This window comes from Lactuca virosa, chromosome 8 (assembly GCF_052849685.1).
Source record: "Lactuca virosa cultivar CGN04683 chromosome 8, Lactuca_virosa_CGN04683_v6, whole genome shotgun sequence".
Taxonomy (NCBI): domain Eukaryota; kingdom Viridiplantae; phylum Streptophyta; class Magnoliopsida; order Asterales; family Asteraceae; genus Lactuca; species Lactuca virosa.
The window spans coordinates 196,275,664-196,298,337 of NC_136433.1; the positions used below are offsets into that span (position 1 = coordinate 196,275,664).

General features: G+C 32.9%; 1 protein-coding gene across 1 annotated transcript; it reads right to left on the reverse strand.

Annotated features, from left to right (window-relative positions):
• Positions 1-18,143: 18,143 nt before the first annotated feature.
• Positions 18,144-22,289, reverse strand: LOC145132058 (Actin binding Calponin homology (CH) domain-containing protein). Its single transcript, XM_079066701.1, has 13 exons — positions 22,032-22,289; positions 21,691-21,861; positions 20,713-20,954; positions 20,449-20,620; positions 20,340-20,378; positions 20,074-20,259; positions 19,773-19,984; positions 19,539-19,694; positions 19,240-19,439; positions 19,010-19,167; positions 18,841-18,937; positions 18,671-18,762; positions 18,144-18,572 (listed from the first exon to the last, which is right to left on the reverse strand). Exons 1-13 carry the CDS (start codon positions 22,119-22,121, stop codon positions 18,399-18,401), a joined length of 1,989 nt encoding a protein of 662 aa, XP_078922827.1. The 5' UTR covers positions 22,122-22,289; the 3' UTR covers positions 18,144-18,398.
• Between the last annotated feature and the right edge of the window lie 385 nt (positions 22,290-22,674).

A 22,674-nucleotide genomic window follows, 5' to 3' on the forward strand; every position in this document is an offset into this window, starting at 1 on the left:
ATTCTGCATGAATTTCGATTTCATAGCCTCTCTCCTAGGGTTTCTTGATATTCATAGTTAGTTGCTATCAATAGAGAAAACATAGATCCTTTCTAGGTTGCATGTGAACTTAAGGGTTTAAGTGTTTTTCCGCCACATGTAATTTTTTTATAACCTAGAAAATCCATTAGAAACATCGATAGGTTGCGGGTCTAGACACACAGAGTCATTGACGGAATTACGATAGGTTGCGAGTCAATTGTTAAGGGCAGAAGAATGATGGGTTGCGAGCCCTTAGTTTGTATATGGTATCTTGGGGAACTCACAAAGTTTTACGCTTAAATTTTTTGATTAAATATGTTTAGGTTCTTCTGTTGATAAAGGGAAGGGCCTAACTTGATTGTACCACATGCACATCTATACTGATATATGATTTAGACTTCCACTATTTTTATGATGATTTTGATATAGTTTTATGTTATGGTTTTTGTGGTGATGAAACAATTTGATACTTTGGATTTTATGAAAAACAATATTAGTTGTTTTACTCTTTATTTTTAAAAGAACATTTTTGGTTGAAATTTGGGACGTTACAGTTAAACTATAAATAGAAAAGTCAAAAAGGGTTTTGTTTAAACTAATTAAACTAAACTAAAACTAAAAACTACATTTAGAGCAAGATAGATAAATATGCTTTCACATAGATTCGATTATGCCTTTTAGTTATGGTGGACTCCAATACAGTGCAATGGATATAAGTATTTATTCACCGATTTCTATACTAGTCAGTTATCTTGGTCCGATTAACTAACATTATAATTATTAAGATAATTAACACAACGGTCATGTAATTAACGATCTAAACAATTATTATTAAGTTCATATCCTGAGAGATTTTATATGGAAAATGATCCAAGTGGTCATGGTAATCAATTTGGTGCATAGATTGGTTGTCTAATGCAAACATATACATTTAAGTTAATTACTTTCTTAACCTAACCTTATGATTTGGTCCATCTATAGTCACAAATTTCAATGGTTATTAACAACTACGATTCAAGACAATGAAGTCAGATTGCGGGTCTAGACACACAGAGTCATTGACGGAATTACGATAGGTTGCGAGTCAATTGTTAAGGGCAGAACAATGATGGGTTGCGAGCCCTTAGTTTGTATATGGTATCTTGGGGAACTCACAAAGTTTTACGCTTAAATTTTTTGATTAAATATGTTTAGGTTCTTCTGTTGATAAAGGGAAGGGCCTAACTTGATTGTACCACATGCACATCTATACTGATATATGATTTAGACTTCCACTATTTTTATGATGATTTTGATATAGTTTTATGTTATGGTTTTTGTGGTGATGAAACAATTTGATACTTTGGATTTTATGAAAAACAATATTAGTTGTTTTACTCTTTATTTTTAAAAGAACATTTTTGGTTGAAATTTGGGACGTTACAGTTAAACTATAAATAGAAAAGTCAAAAAGGGTTTTGTTTAAACTAATTAAACTAAACTAAAACTAAAAACTACATTTAGAGCAAGATAGATAAATATGCTTTCACATAGATTCGATTATGCCTTTTAGTTATGGTGGACTCCAATACAGTGCAATGGATATAAGTATTTATTCACCGATTTCTATACTAGTCAGTTATCTTGGTCCGATTAACTAACATTATAATTATTAAGATAATTAACACAACGGTCATGTAATTAACGATCTAAACAATTATTATTAAGTTCATATCCTGAGAGATTTTATATGGAAAATGATCCAAGTGGTCATGGTAATCAATTTGGTGCATAGATTGGTTGTCTAATGCAAACATATACATTTAAGTTAATTGCTTTCTTAACCTAACCTTATGATTTGGTCCATCTATAGTCACAAATTTCAATGGTTATTAACAACTACGATTCAAGACAATGAAGTCAGATCAGTCCTTTATACTCTATTAACTCAACAATACGTAATAAAGGTATCAACTAAAACACATATGGATCTTTAACAAACAAACATGATAAATTAAATAAAACTAATAATCAAATTAAAGGAACCGCACCAAATCTTTTAGGTTACATCTACTCTAGCGAAAGCAAAAAGGGTTTTGCCTCATAACCAGTTGAAAAAAACAAAAAAAAACATCAAATAGGAATAGCTAAACACGATCATAAATTAAACTGAAGTAAAGTAACATCAAATAGGAATAACTAAACACGATCATAAATTAAACTGAAGTAAAGTCTTAATGCTCCTTGCTTCAAATCCTTGATCCAAAGTGCTTCTTCAGCCTAGAATCAACCCAAAAGGGTTTTTAAACATGAAGAAAAATTTCCAACTCCTTGGGAAAGGCTGCCCAAGGCTGCACCTTGGTTGCACACTGAATTATTGAAAAAAGGTTGAGTATTTATAGAAACAATGAAAATGCGTCGTGACTAGGGATAAAACGCGTCACGAATACTTAGATGTCCGTGTTTGTATTGACTTAGGAAACTTGGACACGACGTGTTCTTGAGGTTGGCGCAATAAGTCAATTGATTTTTGGCAAGTTTTCGAATTTGGTCATTATTAACTCCATTCTTGTCTCAATCCTTTCCTTTTGCTCAACAACCATGGTTTTCCTATATTTATCATATTCAAAGCGTTATCAATATATTTTTTTCTTGAAAATTAACATTTAAGTTTAATATATTAAGATAATGGCCAAAAATAAATATATAAATAAGGTCATATCAAAGTACCCCACACTTGTCTTTTGCTTGTCCCCAAGCAAACGTAGAATCATTCAAGTCATAATTGCAATTTAAGTTTAATATCATTACATCAAAACCTTATTTACCAATATTACACAAGATAATCCAATCCAAACCCACCAATTATACCTAGCTTTAATGTGCATATTTGTATCTAATCCTAATTACTTTCCAAGTTGTAAATACTCACAATCCTCATAAATTTTTACCACTTAATTTAAACAATACTCGTTTATGCATCCTTTCGAATATACTCTTTAAAAATTCTCTAACTTCAAGCTATGTTTGCCATGTTCTCAAGCTGCTAGACTCAATTTAAAAAGAAAATAATATAGAAAATAAAAATTTCAACTTTAACTATAACTCTTAACTTCAAATATATGGCAAACATTGACCCATTTTTTTCTCAACCTTGTAACTTTCGGATTTTTTTCCAATTTCACCACTTTTCAGTTCTTTGATTTTTCACACTTTTTGACTTTCCACAAGCTATTCGTATTTTTGCTGACTCTTTTTCACTTTTATGGACATAAGCTTAGAAAATTAACTTCAACCTTTATTGGTTAATGATATATTCTAATGATTAATCACTAAAATAAAATTTCAAGGGTTTATTTCAGCAAATAATGCAAAACATATTGTATCCCTCAAACTACATAAGTTTATATTTTTGTCTCATGACTTCCCTAAACCTCGAAAGCCACATGTAAACTAAAACATATCAGCTAAATAAAACTTTAGGATTCATTTCAAATTATCTTATATAACACTAATAAACTCCATTTCGATGTAACTTGATTAGAGCAAATTTTTTAATTTAGACCCAAAACTAAACTAGCATGCATTTTCCCTTTTCAACCCCTACCCTACATTTGTTTCATAAAATGCCTTCAAAGTATGCATAAAAACAATTAAAGCACATAAAATTTTAAGGGAGAAAAGGAACAGACTCCCCTTGGGATAGTAGTGGAAAGTTGCTTGTTTAAAACTCAAATATATTTGTTTAGGGCACTTTCACGATGCGTTTATATGTGGCAGACATCGCATTTTCTAAAAGTGTAGGAACTTCAATCGCGATACATATATGGACGTGACACGCAGTGAGAATTGGTGTGTCGTGTATCATCTGATACATTAGAAAGTTGTTACTTAAACTATAAACATAAAAGTAAAAAGAGGGTTATGTTTAAACTAATTAAACTAAGCTGGAAACGAGACAAAACTAGAAACTATATTTAGATACAAGACATATAAAGATACTTTCACATAGATTCACTTATCCTTTTCGGTTATGGTGGATTCCAATAGAGTGCAAAGGATATTAGTAATTATTCACCGATTTCCGGTTAACTAACATTGTAATTATTAAGACAATTAACACAATGGTCATGCAATTAACGATCTAAACAATTATTATTAAGTACATATCATGTGATATTTGATCGGGAAAATGATCCCAATGGTCATGGTAATCAATTTGGTGCATAGATTGGTTGTCTAATGTAAGCATACATATTTAAGTTAATTACTTTAGTAACCTAACCCTAAGATTTGGTCCATCTATAGTTATAATTGTCAATGGCTATTAACAACTACGATTCAACTCAACAAAGTTAGATTGGCCCTCAAGACTCTATTAACTCAGTTATAGGTAATAAAGATATCAACTAAAGCACATATGGATTTTTAACCAAACAAACATGATAAATGTCACACCCCCAAACCAGGATGGCGGAAACGTCCAGGGGTGGATGACTTTCATGTATTGTATCATAACAGTTGAATAGTAGTAAAGAAAGCAAACATGACCATCATATATATAATTGGAAATGTTACATCATTGTAAAGATTACATGTTTCAAAAGCCAATTATAATATAATGACAAAAGACTTGTTTGGCGCTTTAGCGTCCCATCCTCAAAAGCTGGTGGTTACCTGTTTTACTGGTTTCCTGAGAATACAAGTTGTTTGAAAAAGTGTCAACAATTAAGTTTGTGAGTTCATAAGAGTTTACATGAAAATAGTAAGTCTTTCCATGAAAAGTTATCGTGTTTGTTTCCAGAAAATCCGATATTTTCTAATAATGAAATGTAAGTTGTTCACTTGTAGAATATGGATGTTTGTTCCAGAAAAATCCTATTTTTTCCGTAGAAATGAGTTGTAGTCTTAAAAGTTCCCAGACCAAAATGTACCAGTGTTTTCCGTACGTAAAGTAGTTAATAAGTAGTCTTATTCATGCATAAAACCATTTGAAGAAAAGTGTTTTCGTGTAAAATGTACGTATAGTCGTTTCCCATGTGAGTTTTCATAACCGTTCTTTTAAGATGCAGTGTCTGTCTCGTCGTTCTTCAGGCGCCGAGTTATTTATGACATTTGTCACCCATAACCTGCCGGTCTGACTATAGCTAGTAGTCAGGGTGTGGGATCATCAGTCCCATATAGATCTATACACAAGTATCACGCTCTCGTATCGGAGATTCCGATTATAAATACAGGACTTTCTATATACCTCAGTTAGGTACGATGAAGACAGCGCCTCACAAATTTATTCAACGAGCGTACGTGTTTTTAAAATAAAAATGGTTGTAACTGACGTTATCCCATATTTCCAGGATAACGTCGAAAATGTCGTAAAACGGCGATATATGTACTTTATATCATTTTTACCCTTTGCTCAACGGGTTACAAAGGGGTAAAGTTTCGTAAACTATATTGGTAAAGTTTCGATAAAATGGACGTTTTCGTATTTGAAATATATATATAGTTATATATATATATATATATATATACACACACAAATAATGTAATGATTATCAAAGTTTTGTTCGTGAATTCACACGCGCTTGATAGTAAAACCATTTCATGTTTTTAACGCTTTTCATAAAATAGTATAGTAACATATTTAAAATGTTCGCGTTATAACGAAAATATTTTTGTGTGTTACTTGTATTCCCCCCCCCCCTAAAAACATAGAAAAAGTCTTGAAAATGTAGGGGTATGAACTCACCTTAAGTATGATTGCGGGTAGAATCTAGCTAGAAAAATTGACAGCAGTTAGCGACCGACGGCTCGGGAAAAAGGCTCAAAATCAGCGAAACGAGAGAGAGTAGTGTATTTGTGTAACCAAAACAAAGAGGGCAAGCTCTCTATTTATAGTCCGAGATTTTGACACTCGCGTCGTGAGCCATACAAGCTCACTTTGTGAGCTTGGTCCTGATCAACTCGTAGACCCACCATCTGCGTCCCTAGCTTCGGAAGGTGTCCCGTTGACTCATCACGTCGTGAGGAAATACTGTTCACGTCGTGAGTTTTTGATGAATCACCCCGTAGACTTGCCATATGGATACTAGGCTTGAAAGGTTTCGATTAGCTACCTCACGTCGTGAGCCATATATGCTCAAGTCGTGAGCTCGATCAGGCTAGGGTTTCGGACACGTATCAAGCTCTCAGACAACAGAAACTTCGGTAGGTCATAACTTTTGCATACGAGCTCCGTTTTTGACGTTCTTTATATCCACGCGACGCGCAGAGACGTAATTTACAATTTTCGTTTAGGTCACCAAGGCTAACAAGCAGTCTATCGAAAACTCACTTTTTATGATCCCTAGTATCGTGTCGGTTTTGTCGTGAATTTCGACAGGTTATAACTTCATAATTTATTGTACCGTATAAATAAGTGTAATGCACATAATAACTTTATATAAACATACCCTTAGGCATACAAAGTTCATTATTATATCAATGTTACATTGTGAAACTACTGGTACATGGTTGAAGTTCAAACCTAGTTTGTTCTAGAGTTCCGAGTTGTCACAATAAATTAAATAAAACTAATAATCGATTAAAGGAATCACACCAATTCTTTAAGGTTACATCTACTCTAGTGAAAGCAAAAGTGTTTTACCCCATAACTAGTTGATAAAAACAAAAAAACATCAAACATGAATTGCTAAACATGATCATAAAGCCAACCGAAGTGAAGTCCTAACGTTCCTAGCTTTAAATCCTTGGTATTAGAAGTTTGCCACTCACATATTATAACTCAACTTCACGTGTATTAAGAGTGACACTTCTCTTTTTATTTAAATGTGCAACAACAACCTTGGCTACTTGCTTCTCTATGTTGATGACATTGTCATCACTAGATCATCACCCACCCTTAATACGAAAACATTCATGTTCTAATATGGGAATTTGATATAATTGATTCGAATGAGGGGGTGTGGAAGGCTACTTCCTTCCTCGTTTGGTCCCGTTAACATCATTACATACCGCGAAGAGCATTTTATGTAGTTAATATAAGTACATTGATGCTATTATTAAATTGTAAACATGAAAAACCACAAACCCATTTGTCACTCTGGTTGATACTAACTCCAAGCACTGTCTTACTGACAGGAATCACATCAATGACCCATCTCGATACCGTTGCTTAGTCGGACCCCTCTAGTACCTCATTTTCACATGACCGCATATCATATATGTGGTACAACATATATGAATATTTATGCATGCCCATCGGATATCTCATTTCAGTGCGTTAAGAGTCCTATGAAATCTCAGTAATTTTTTTTTTCTTATAGGTGAAACAATAGAGAGTTGTGAGTCATATTGAGGAGTGGAAATAAATGCATTACAAGCAAGGCAATAAGTGATGTAACCTTTAGGCATAACAAGATTGGGTAAGTAAGAAATTGCATTTGCACGATGTAATGTGTTACTATTTTATGTAAAGTATTTATATGGAATTTAAAGTAGATTATCCATATTGATATTTAAACTAGGTTATCTATGTTCTATTGAAAGTAGATTGCATATAATGCAGGTATGTTCCGATTCAAACTAGATTGTCACTATCTCAAGGTTGTTGCTATTATTGTATGTTTGTTTCTATTTAAAGTAGATCGCCTATATGGTAAGTGAGTCATTATTATCCAAAACACGTTGTTATTATTGTAGGTATATTGATACTTGGGAATTTTGTTATTTTTATTATTTATCGTTGGACAAGTTAGTTATCTATTTTATAATAGTTATGATGCCGCATTTTAGTAAAAAAAATTAATGTACATTTATTGTATTATTTAATGTAGGATAAGATCCAAGAGGAGTATAAGAAAATGATAATGAGGTCGGTGAATCACCAATAGATGAGGTTGAATGCCTCAAACATACCACCGGGGAACAACGTGGTCACACACAAGGTTTTGGTCAGAAAAATAAAAAAATGATCCCCCTATTACGAGTCGGTATTAGAGATAACTTAGAATAATTAGAAAAAAATTCTTGTATCTATATATGTTAGGCTAGTTTGTTACCTTATCTATTGTATCTTTGTACTATATATATGATCAATATACAAGATACCTATTCAAGGGGAAAATACTATTATATGGTATCAGATCAGATGGAGTATGGTGGAAAGAGGAAGAGAAGCCTCTGATGTAGACATGATCGATAGGGGCAGAATAAAGAGGTGGGGGATAATTTTTAGGGCAAATCTGCTCACGGTTAATCTCAACTCAACCAACTATCTCTTATGGTGTAATCAGGTATTACCACTTCTTTCTTTTCGGAAGTTGATTGATCATGTCGATGGTACCCTTCTTCCTCCTACTGCAATCATCAAATCAGAGGAAAAATCTGCCCCCAATCATGCCTTCTCTACCTGGAAAGAAACTAATCAAAAAGCTTTCCTCATCTTTCAATCTTCTTTGTCTGAGGAAGTTATGTCTGCGACTAGGGATGTTATTCGGGCCGGAACTGAACCGAACCAACCCGAACCCGAATAACCCGAGAACCGAATAAGGGTAAATGTATGAACCGAAAACCGAACCAAATAAGCAATATGGGTTCAGTTCGGTTCGGGTATTATTCGGTTCGGTTCGGTTCCGACCCAAATTATATGTACAAGATGATTAAGGAGCTATTATAACCGAAAAGAACTGGATAAACCGTATTATGATTGTATAACCTGAATAACCCAAATAACATTTACAATGACTATAAATATTGTATTTTGTATGACTTTTGTAGCTTATGATTTCATAACAAATCTTTTAAAGAAACAAATTTGTTAATTAAAAATAATACAAAGTATATATAATTGTTTCAAAGGTGCAAAAAGAGTTAAAATTTGTGGTTGTACACATCACATGATTCTCCAAAAAACGATGTGCCATCGGTTTTGTTGAAGTCGATACTATGTCGGTTTTCACCTTGAATTTCTCGAGAAATCCAACCATAGCTCTACAAATGTTGAAATCTTCTTTTGCGGGGGTCAAAACATCTCGAACATATGTAGGATCTATTATAATAAAGTAAATGTTGGTATTTTTTTTTGTAAAAAAACAGCTTTAATAACCCTTATTTAGGAGCCCGTATCTCATTAAATATACAACCAAATAATGCATTAAAATAGTGTAAACTGTAGTTTAAATTGTGAACTACAAGCTGGAAAAAAACCGGGCTAATCGGACAAATAATGAAGACGTTATGACACTTCAAAGTTGGCTAAAATTTTGTAAACATGCTGAAATAGAAAAACTCAGCTTTAATACTCCATGTTTAGAGGCCTGTATCTCACTGAATATACAACCAAATAACGCATTTAAATATTGTAAACTGTAGTATAAATTGTGAACTACAAGTAGGAAAACAAATCGGGCTAATCGGACATATAACGAATACGTTATGACACTTCAAAGTTGGCTAAAAATTTGCAAAGATGCTGAAATAGAAAAACTCGGCTTTAAAACCCCATGTTTAGGGGTCTGTATCTCACTGAATATACAACCAAATAATGCATTTAAATAGTGTAAACTGTAGTATAAATTGTAAACTACAAGCTGGAAAAAAATCGGGCTAATCGGACAAATAATGAAGACGTTATGACACTTCAAAGTTGGCTAAAAATTTGCAAACATGCTGAAACAGAAAATAATAATTGTGACTTTTCAAATTTGTTTCGGTCCTTTTGGCCCGAATAAGCCCTTATTCGAGTAACCCGGACCGAATAACCCGAAAACCGAATAAGCCTCATATAGATACCCGAAAACCGAATCGAATTGCTTATTCGGGCCTAATTCGATTCGGTTCGGTTCGGGTTTCAGTTCGGTTCGGGTTTTCAAGCCAAATTCTCATCCTTATCTGAGACTATAGGTCTCCAGACAGCCAGAGATGTTTGGACAACTCTTGATCATGTGTATTGCCATGATTCTCAAGAACGCATGCAAACCCTTCAAGAACTTCTTCACCAATTGAACAAAGGCACCTCTAAAGTTGCTGAATTTGGACGCAAGTTCAAAGCTATATGCGACCAATTAAGTGCTATTGGCCATCCTGTCAGTAATAGTGACAAGTGTCATTGGTTTTTACGAGGCCTTGGTTTCTCGTTTGAAACCTTTTCTACGGCTCAAAGAGTCGTTCGCACTCGGCTTCCTCTAATTGATTTAATGGCTCAAGATGAAAGCCATGAACTCTTTCTTGCTTCCATGACCAACTCCCCGCCACCTGCTGGCTTTACTGCACATACTCGTCATAAAAACCAATCATCCGATCGTGGCCGATCTGGAAACTCGAGGGGTGCCTACTCTGGTGGCCGTAGTCATGGGAGACACCCACCACATTGCCAGCTTTTCCGAAAAAATGGTCATTATTCAAACATGTGTCCTGATCTTGCTACATATATCAACAAAGGTTCCTCTATTGATGCCAGTCTTGCTCAAGCATTTCAGTCTCAATGCAATGTTAACAATCCAGATTGGTTTATTGATTCTGGAGCCTCTTCACATATGACAAACTCAATTGGTCATTTGGATCCGTCTTCTTCTTATTCAGGCAAGGATCAAGTTGTTTTTGGTAATGGTAATTCTTTTCATATTTCTCATATTGCTACTTCTTCAATCCATAACAATATCAAGCTTTTAGATGTTCTTGTTGTGCCACATCTTACCAAGAATTTGCTATCTATCAGCAAATTAACTAATGATTCACCAGTGGGTGTTCTCTTTTCTAACAAGTTCTTTAACACTCAGAATCGAGAAACGAAAGAGGTTCTAGCAAAGGGCAGCATTGATCAAGGTTTATATGTTCTTGAGCGAGGACAGAAGGCTTTTTTATCTGCTTTACGAAATAAATTCTCTAAAGCTTCTTATGAACTTTGGCATACTAGATTAGGACATGCAACTTTTGATAACATTTCTTTGTTGAAAACACGTGGATGTTTGTCTTTTACTTCTATTTTACCAAAACCAGTTGTTTGTTCCTCATGTGCACTTTCCAAGAGTAAACGATGACCATTTGATCATAACTTAAAACGCTCATCCCATATGTTGGAATTAATTCATTGTAACTTATGGGGACCTGCTCCTGTTACGTCTACTGAAGGCTATGTTTACTATGTCATTTTTATTGATGATTATTCCAGGTTCAATTGGTTCTATCCACTCAAGGCCAAATCAGATTTATGCTATTTTAAAGACCTTTTTAACCTTTGTATAGACCCAATTCTCTTGCAAGGTTAAAACTTTTCAATCAGATGGTGGCACATAATTCTTGAATCATCATGTTAGCACCATTCTCTCAACAAATGGTACGCACCACCGCATTTCGTGTCCTTATACGCATCAGCAAAATGGACGGGATGAACGTAAACACCGCTATGTAACTTGAACTGGTCTTGCTATGTTATTTAACGCTAGTGCACCGACATCACTTTGGGTTGTCGCTTTCTCTTAGGCAACATACATCATCAATCGTCTTCCATACAAAGTGCTCGCAAACAAAAGTCTGTTTGAAACTTTATTTGGTGTTTCTCCAAATTATGACATTTTTCGAGCCTATGGTTGTAGGGTCTTTCCGTATTTACGAAAATCCTCATTGGCTCATGGTAATGGAGTCTGAAATGGATGCTTTGAAGGCTAATGACACTTGAGAATTAGTTTCTCATCCCACGTCTTCCAACGTCATTGGTTCTAAATGGGTCTTTAGAACTAAGTTTCACTCTGATGGTAGTATCGAACATCTTAAATCCCGTCTTGTCGCGCAAGGTTTCACTTAGATTTCGAGTCAAGATTACTCTCTCACATTTAACCCTGTTGTCAAAGCAGTTACTGTTCGTATTGTTCTCTCTCTTGCAGTCTTAAATCGGTGGTCGTTGCATCAACTTGATGTAAAAAATTCCTTTCTAAATGGCAATCTTACCAACATGGTCTTCATGGAACAGCCTCTGGTTTTATTGATCAAAGGTTTTCGCATCATGTATGTCGTTTGAAGAAGGCACTTTATGGCTTAAAGCAGGCTCCGCAGGCTTGGTTCCAACGTTTAAGCACCTTTCTTCTAACTCTTGGTTTCGTTTGCAGTCATGCGGATACCTCTCTTTTTATACTCAAGAAAGGGCATATCCTACTTTACTTGCTTGTTTATGTTGATGATCTTATCTTGACAGGTAATGATCCCTCTTTAATCAAGCAATTTATTCAGCGGATCAACAAGGAGTTTGCCACTAAAGATCTTGGTCCCCAAAATTACTTTCTTGGTCTTGAAGTCTCTTACAATGTTGATGGTTTGTTTCTCACACAAACTAAATGCACTCATGATATTCTGAGCCGTGCTGAGTTACTTGATGCAAAACAAGTTTTCACACCCTTGTCCACGGCTCAAGTTCTTACATCGCATGACACTCCTTTCACTGATCCTACACTCTACAGATCCTTAGTTGGAGCACCGCAATACTTGACTATTACTCATCCAGATCTGTCCTATGCAGTCAATCAAGTTAGTCAGTTCCTTTATGTTCCTACGACTGACCATTTTCAAGCAATCAAGAGAATCTTACACAACGTCAAAAGCACCATCTCTTATGGTCTGCATTTTCAGTATCCCAAGTCATAATCTTTCATTGGCTACTCTGATGCTGATTGGGCTTGCTGCGTTGAAACCAGACACTCCACCTATGGCTACTCCATCTTTCTTGGTGGTAACTTAGTCTCTTGGAGTGCCAAAAAGTAACCTACTGTTTCTCGTTCCAGTTGTGAATCTGAGTATCGTGCTATGGAAAACACTGCTGCTGAAATAGTCTGGACTACAAATCTTTTGAGTGACTTACATGTTCTTCCATCCTCAATACCCGCTCTTTTATGCGACAACAAAAGTACCTTGTTTCTCAGTAGAAATCTCATCTCTCACAAGCGAGCCAAACATATTTACATCGATTATCACTTTGTTCGCAAGCTTGTTACTTCAGTTAAATTAGTCATTCGGTATATTCCTATTCATCTACAACTAGCTGACATCTTTACGAAGAGTATTGCTCGTCCCTTGTTTGAGCAATTCCATGCCAAGCTTCGTGTTGGTCCACCACCTCTCAACTTGAAGGGGAAGGGGGGGGGGGGGGGGGGTATTAGAGATAACTTAGAATAATTAGAAAAGATTTATTGTATCTATATATATGTTATGCTAGTTTGTTACCTTATCTGTTGTATCTTTGTACTATATATATTGGTCAATATACAAGATATGTATTCAAGGGGAAAATACTCTTATAGTCGGGTACCTCCACATCACATGCACAATCACGAGCAACAACAAATGAACATTTCACTGGCTTAACGATTCAGCTAATAACTCACTAACTTTCTGACCACTTCAAAACAAATGCAACAACATTTTGAACGAGCATCGTTGTCTCATAATCTCAACTACCAACCCAAATCACCGACTTAATTCCATTTTGATCCCTCAAGAGTTCCAAACAATCCGGTTGATGAAGCACATGGCGAAAGTACTTATCAATAAGGTTCTGGTGAAGACAATTATAAGTTACTTTGGTTTGTATGAAACTTAACAATTTAATACACTTTATATGTTTTGTTATTAACATTCTAATGGTAATTTGTATTAGAATGAACTGAGCCTGTATAAAAGGCATCGCTATAAATAAAACTTATCGCAACGAATGATCACTATAGTTTTTATTAAATCTTTAATTTAAAAAACAAACATAACACACCTATGCCCTTGTCACACTTACATTCCAAGACCTTTTTTTTTGGTTGGGATTTTACTGTTGTTGGAATTGTGAGATAAATAGAATTTTATCACCTATAGGAGTATTCTTTTTGCACCGTAATGACTGTTGAGTGTTGATGGCAAGAAGTATCCATCGTCTAGTATAAAAAAAGACAAGAATTAATTCTTTCATTCTTGTTATATGTTGTCTTGAAATGTACAATCATGCATATTACGATATTAAGGTTAATTAGAAATGCATGCAAAATAGTAGGCTACTTGGAGACATAATTGTCAAGGTCAACTGGTTGCTTCCATTAAGTTAACACATCCATACTATTGATGTAGTTACTTAAAAGGCAATGTTTTCGTTTGGGCCTTCAAAGAAAAAGATGAAAATATTTTTCCACTTGGACATGTTTTGCTAATTTGCTAGATACTGAAATACTGAATTCACTCCAAGTTGTATTGCAAACACTTAAACAATGAATTTGTGATTTTTCCATCTTTAGTTTGTAGGACATATGTTGATGACCTTTTGTATAAGATTTTTTTGTGCAATTCCAGTAGTCCAATGATTTCCTTGTTTTGTGACTTGTTAGTGATGCCAAATTCCCAATACATATATACTCAATTCCACAACAACGGCCCAGATAGAAACTAATGGGTTTTGGTATTATTAACTATCAAGTAGTAGAACTAGTTACAATTTATTATTAACTAGAAAAGGACGCGCGGCTCCGCCGTTTTTGAACTATGTCATAGAAGTTAAATATCGGCAAACTTTATAATATGTATTGAAAGTGTAAATCGCCACAAATAAGGGAGAAAACCGACACCCCCTAAAATTAGATTTCAAAAGTGTACAAAAAAAAAGAACATTGATGGAGAAAAACCAAAAATGTTGTGGCTATAATGTGAAAGTTGCCAAAGTTGGAAAAATATGGTGGCAAAAGTCTAAAAGAGGTTTTTTGTGTTTTTTATGTCAAAATGTAAAAGTTTTGACTGCAAGGTTGAAAAGTGTCAAAGTTACTAAAAATTTATGGCAAAAACATCAAAATATAAAAGATTTGACTGCAATGATGAAAAGTGTCAAAGTCACTAAAGATTTGTGGCAAAAATCTAAAGGCACAAAAACTTAATCAAAACTTAAAAATGTAAAAGTTTTCACTTTGAGGACTAAAAATGTCAAATTCATCAAACATTTGTGGCAAAAACCTAAAGCAAAAAAGATTACTATTTATAAGGTCCCTTGGATTTAATATATATATATATATATATATATATATATATATATATATATATATATATATATATATATATATATATATATATATATAATTTACATATCAAGTCAAATAAGATAGACAGTATATATCTCGTTTTAGTTGCAAGCTAATGCTCTACAAATTATAAAACACGATGCTAATACGAAATGATGCAGAGCAAGTTGAGAAATGCATAAAAATTCCAAGTGTGAATGGATTTGGATTTGTGTTTATTTTTTATTTACGTTTAATTTGGATTTTATATGGTGTTTATATTAATTTATATAATTATTTTAGAAGTTGGTACGATTATTTATTTATAAAACAGAATATTAAATTCAACAAAAAATAATATAGAATGGTAAAATGGTAATTTTATAGTTTAGAACAACAATTCAAAATTTTCAACCAAAAAACGTATTAAAAATTCAGATTTTATTAAAACCCTTTTAAAAATTCAGATCTCTTAAAACTTCACGTCTTAATAATTCAGAATTTGTCAAACTGCTCTTAATTTGCAATCCATGAGAAAGGTCGGAGCCCATGAGTAGGCAATTGAAAGGTTTTGATGGGCCCTGTGTTAGCTTAAGACTGTTTGGCCCAACTGGACATTCCTTTATTGATTTGAGATATTTCAATATTTCTGGTATTATAAAGATTTTTCATTTTTATTTCTGTTTATGAGGTAAATTGTATGATTTTGGTATTTTTGTCCTGTTGTCCATTTTGTAATATTTTAGCCTTTTAGGTAATGATTATCATTTATCAGTTACATTTTATTACTTTCTTTGAATTTTGAACATTGTGGATTGTGTAGTACCCAACCAAGCACAATTGTTTAAATCGGTTCTAGAACTTGTTTCAGTGGTCTGATACAACCATAGTCGGTCGAGACCAATCCCAACGTTAACGGGAAACGATTTCCAAAAATTACCCTATAAATATTGCATACTTTCCAACCATTTTCCCCACCCAAAGCATTTTTTTAATGCAAATCTTTTATTTTCTTTACTGAGTTCTTCATTCTAAGCAATCTTTAAACAAAAATCATAAAATGTTGGGAAGCCAAAGTTGTCGTACCCATGCTGGCTGGTCCGGTTTGATCCTAACATATGATAAGGATCCTACTAGCCGATTGTTTTGTCTGACTACTCTTTGATTAGTAATTAAATATAATACTTTTCAATTAATAACTGATTTATGTAGTGCTATTGAGTAATTATAGATTAAACTAAACTATTAAAGCGACTAAGTATAAGTTAAACTAAAGTAATAGCTTAGGTGTAGTATAATTGTTAATAATAATGTAGTTTACTTTGAAATAATTAGGACATGTCCAAAAAAAAAATGTCGATGCCACATATATTCTCAGGAAATTGCATTATTGAATTTAAGATGCCTACTAAGGCTTGCAGAATCATTTACATGAGGGAACTAAATTTAGGAATCGTCAAATTTCTGAAATTTAAACATAGTAATATAGTATCATAAAACACTCGATATATCGGGTTTCTTTTTTATGGATTAAACCACAATTTATTTATTTTTTCTTCAAAAGACCTTTGCATTATTTATTTATTTTTTATTTTTTTGCATTTTCCATTCGGCCATCTTAGCATGTTTACCGGTAACTTTTTGTTTCTAGACAAAAAAAAAAAAAAAAAAAAAAACACTCGAACTTCTTTTTTTTTTTGTTTTTATGAAAACACCCTTAATTTTTTTCCGACAAAATCCTCACATATGACAAATTTATTTTGGAATCTAGTTTCAGCTTTCATGTTTCTTGATCATAAACATTTTCAATCTTAAAAGTGATTTGATCCATAATAATGTTATTATATTCTTTTAAGACTCGTTTTTTGTTTGCGAGATGCTCAAAGATTGTGGCAGGTAGAAAACATTTGTCAAGTCTAGCTTAACAATGATTTTTACAAGGAAACATGAAAAACTTAGATTAGATTCTAAACATAGATTGGAGTTGTGTTTGGGTTTGGTTCTTAAAACAATCTAAGATACCAAACCAACTTAGAAATATAGTCTTTCTTTTTGTTTCGAATCAATCAAACGTTTTATTCAGATTTTAATGTTCAAAACCATTAAGAATAATATAAACAAAAAAAAAAGATCAGAATTATGAGTCAAAACAAAAAAGTTTCTTCAAATGTAATTACATACGACATGTTTATCTTTGTTTTAGAAAAAATAAAAGGTTTCATTTAGATTTTAATGTTAAAAGCTATAATAAAACACCATAAACAAGAACAAAAACATAAGAAATATCAACCAAAACGAAAACATTGGTTCAACGAATTCTTGTTTTTTAAATCTTTCTCACCCACATAGGGTGAACAAATATATGATATTTCAATGAGATTAATAAACACTTTTAATATAAAAAAACTAGATAACACTAATAATAATACTAACGCAACTAATCGAATGAAAGGAGTTGTGAGCCCAATATGTGATTGAACATTTTTTTTTTTAAATTGTGTTATTGCTGTCGTATTTTTAATTTGGCTGTTCAAAAGAGTGTTTTAATAATGGAAACCCATCTTTTAAAATTTAGAAGATTGAATGAGGCAATTTTCAAAATCAAACCAATTGAACATGAAAAATGGAAATGTGTTTGCAAACAGAAAAGACAAAGAGCCTTTAAGAGTGGTCACGAATATGCTGACTAGATGGAACTCTTTTTGCCTAATGGTTGTACGTTTATTAAACAACAACAAAATATCAAATGAGTATCATATACTAACAAAATATTAGACAACAAAATATGAAATGAGTATCATATACTAACAAAATATCTGTTTGCTTAATGGTTGCCTAATGGTTGAACGTTTGTTGTGTATGGAAGTGTTTGGAAACAAAACACATGGTGGACCAGATATTTGATATTTGCCTGTCGGTTGACAAACATCAATAGCTTCTAATACAAAGACTCCTCGGCTAACTAATCACATGCTCATGCCCTTTCTTTCTTGGACCACATGAAAAGTTTCACCACTTCTTTCTCAAAATTTTCAAATAATATCCCACATTATTGAGTTATAAAAGATGCTTATATATTTAAACATCCAAAAACAATCTAAATAACCAAATTACAACAAAAATTCAGACTAAGGAAAGGAAACCAAAATGCCATTTCCAAATAAAACCCAATTCTATAACTATATACAAATACACCAATACCTTTGTTTTAGCAAATCTGCACTTTGTTCTTCGACTGATCTTAATACAAAAATTTAGTGCAGCAAAATACAAAAAATACACAAAATAATTTTTTCCTTTTTTTTATAAAATAATAATAAAAAAAATACTCTACACGAAATATTCAAACTGAAAAGTGAAAACGTATCTGTTTTTTTCCCAATCTCAGTCTGTTGATGATTCAGACTCTGTGTCATATGTTGTTGAGTTTGAGCTTGTTTCAAGTTGATTACCATTTTCACTATCTGATGATCCACATGGTCTTTGTTCATCTATTGGTTGTTTGAAAAACCAATACATTATACTTGCTGTCAATGTCAGGATCATTTTCTGATTTACCTGAACAAAATATAGCAACGTACTTTCATATATTTTTCAAAATAAAATTTTCCAATAGGATAAAAATAAAAGTATATTCCTATTTAAAAAAATTGTACCTCCATTATGTCTTCGGGTAGCAAAAATATCGAACACCCAATTTTCCTTGCTATACTGATGATATATGTTGCATTCATTTGTTTCTCCTCCTCTGATAAAAAAAAACAATTAAAATCAATAATGCAAAGTAAAAAATTATAACTTTTTAATTTTTTTTTTTAAAATATACCAGTCTGTCCTTTTGTAACGAGGCGCCAATTAACAACACGAGGCTGCACAGCACTAAGTAGTTCAAGGAAAAATATTCCATCTGATAAACTCTTGTCCTGAATAACCAAATAAAAATATATTTAATTTGTAATTATAATATAGAGTTTATTTTTAATTTTTTATAATACCTTGAAGCTCTTCATACAACTCTGGCTTCCAGTGCTTCTGACTTTGGTATTAGCCCAGTCTAAAATATCAGCATCAGTGAATTCCTTCCCAAGTGAATAAGATCTTAAGTACTTGAGAAGTTGTAAAATGTTGAATCGCATCAATTGCCATAAATAAGCTGGAAAAGAAAGTAAAATTACAAATTTGCCATTTTGAAACTGTATCAAGTATGAGTATAAAGGAAAGTTACCAAGTATTAGTTTTTTATTCCCTTGAACAATATCATTTCCAGCTACATTGACCAATGAGAACTTCAACTGTTTCCCAATTTTAACAACTTGATTACAGTTTTCTACTTTTCTGAAGGGCATTTTAATCGGGGGCTTATTTGCAATTTTCCAATTAACAATTCCTGGTGATACTTTGTCAAGTGCCTCCAGTAGTACCCACCTAGGTTAAATGCAAAAATAGTAATGTACTTTCATTATTAATTATATGATAATTATATGATAATTAAATAATAGTTATTAATTATTAAATTATACTCACCCATTTCTGACATCTTCAAAGACATTGTTTATATATGATGCAACTCCAAGACTATTTATCCAGAAACGAAAAGCACTTTCTTCTCTAGTGATTTGGGCTTCATCTGGTGAAATTTCAAGGAAAGATACTGGTTTTTCTGGGGTTGATAATCCGTTCCTACAAATAAAAATGTGAAATCAATATTCAATAACAAATTTTGATTTTTTTTTTTGTTTTATAAAATGAAAAACTCACCTGTGTTGGAAAATATGAGCCACAAATGCAAGGTTAAGATTGGGAGAGCCTTCTACAATGTCTTTAGCTGTTAAGTATCTCTTGCAACCCATTCTATCAGCATGTTCAAGAACTAAAGTTGCTCTTTTTAAAGGATCTTTAACAACCAAAGTTGATGGATTACTATGTTCAGGAGCAAGAACATTTAAGAGGTAAGAATAAGCCTCTCCATCCTGTACAAATTGAATATTAATCACTACATTAAACTCCTTAATCTTAAATGAAATAGATTATTTATAGTCCCTATTGTTAAAGTGTTTACCTTTACATCAGATGAGAAATTTGTCACTGATTTCTTGTAGTCTGTCTTCTTTAAATGAAAATTCATCCATCTAAGCAAAATCTTCTCTGGTGGTAGACTCATAAGCTCCTCCACATCTTGATTATCACCAACAAGTTCCACCAATTGAGGTGTTTTCTTCAAATCAAGATCTGCTAGTAATTGTATCTGGAGAAAAATGGAGAATTCTACAGGATTAAGTATATGATTTAAAATGGACAAATTAGTCATTGATGAAGTCAACTTACTTTTATTATTTGAGATATCACTCCAAGCACAAGATGCCTCTGAAACAAAAGAAAAATGTTACTTCAAGGATGAAGGAAAAACAGAGGTTTTCTAACAAGAAATACTCACCCTTCCTTCAATGAAGTCCTGTGTTCCAATGTTAACCACTGTGCATCCTATTGCTTTAGCAGAGTTAAGGCATAAGGTGTGGTTTTCATTTCTTTCCCATGGATTAAGGACTGTTTTGGTATTAATGGCTCTTTCATCAATTGTCCCTGGGACTGCTACATTAATAAGTTTACTGCAAATGTAAGAAGAAAGTTCTAGTTAGAAAAATGAAATTGTGTCTAATTATAGCAAATATTGGTAAGTAGCTTTAGGCCAGAAGATCACCAGATAAGAACTCCATCTTTTGCAACCTCAAACAGATCATTTGTTGAAGGGTCTATGGGTAGAAACTTCTTCAGAAAGTTATCTTCTCCAAGGTAGTTATTAATGTGTCCAACATAAGAAGCTTTTTCAGATTCACTAATTGTGTGAAGGAGTGTAGATGTGGGAGATTTCAAGAATGCTGATGAGTTTTTAGCACCCTTTCCCATCCTTGAGGTTGCATGAGCTTGAAGATTCAAGTAAACCTGTCATCAAATAAAGTATGTAATTTATAGCTGTCAAGATAACTAAAGATTGACTTACTTTTATTACCAATTTGTCAAATTATAAGTCAACAGATGTAGACGAACAGGAAACATAGGATGAATGTTGCTCACCTTTAATTGCCTAGAATTTTTGGGCGATAAATGATAAAAAAAAAAAATTTAAAAAGAAAGAAAGTAGATATGAAAATGAAACCGCTATTTTAGTTTAACTGTAAAGTTTCTTACTTCATGTGAGGAGACAAGTTGTTTAATGCTTTACTTCAAATAAACAATTATTAGGTGAGAGAGTGAAACTGTGTAAAGCTCTGTATTCCTACTTTATGTTTATTTAATTCACATAGATAGTAATTCTACAGAGAGATTCAAACTGATGACATTAACACAAAATACAATTTCAAAAAAATATATGAATTATGTAGATCCATCAATTCTGTCTACGGAAAAACACACACACACACACACACACACAAAAAAAAAATCTAGTGTGCACTAATCATCTCGATTGCCACTCAGATTCAGGTTCAGGTTACTAATGCTTGGAAGATCATGTAATTAGCTAAAATGAGATTCAAAATCTACGAGTACAACTTGCATACTTTAGAACACAACCACCAATATATATATATATATATATATATATATATATATATATATATATATATATATATATATATATATATGTTAATAAGTATGTAAGGTTTGTATAATTATTCACCCGAAGAAAGAGTTCGAAATCAACTTCATCGCCCAAATTTTGATAAGAATCGTGAAGAAACGCAGTTCGTTCTTCCTCTGTAAGATTCTCTCCAACGTTTTTCAGTTTGGACATTTTCGATGGCAAATCACCAAGCGTGAGACTTCCACTTTCCCTCCTCATCGTCAGAAACTGATCACCAAGTAAAAAAACAAACAGAAGAACAGCATATCATCAGACCAAAAAAATAAATTCTAAACCAGAAAAAAGTCGGATGCAATGAAATTTCACACGGATTACCTATGTAACAAGATCTCAACATTTTAAAAACACCGATTAACATATGAATCTTAATTACTTACATGAGATTTCAAGCTTCGAAGCTCGACTTGAGTAAATTGATTCTGTAGCCATGGATCTGATACCAACACACCGAAGTAACTACCTGCCATAAATGTAAACCTTATCTGTTTGATTACGAACAGAAATCAAACTCAGAGAAGAGAAACGAGATCAATTTCTCTCTCTAGAAGTGATGATTTTCTCTTTCCAAAACACTGAAGCTCGCACTATATCAGGGGAAGCAGAGGCCAAACAATGGGGACGGAAACGAGCTGGCAGATTTCAAAAAGCTTTTTTAAGATTCAAATTATGACGATTTTGCCCCTGATGTTTTAACCGCTACTCTTTTAAACTCATCATGAGGTCACCGTGTTTGCTTATTACGACGACTCTTTGGGTTGTTGGAAACCTACTTCATATTAATTACATTATTTTTAAATTAGTTACCAAATAGTCCCTATACTATTGTTTACTCTTGACTTAACCCCTTGATTATAAATATTTCGTACTTGATTCTTAAATTAAGAATCCCTGTTGGATTTGCTTTTACTTATAGATCTATACCATTGGATTTGCTTTTACTTATAGATCTATACCATTGATAATGACATATGTAGTTGCATTTTGACATCCATGATATCTAATTATGAGTTAAGAATACAT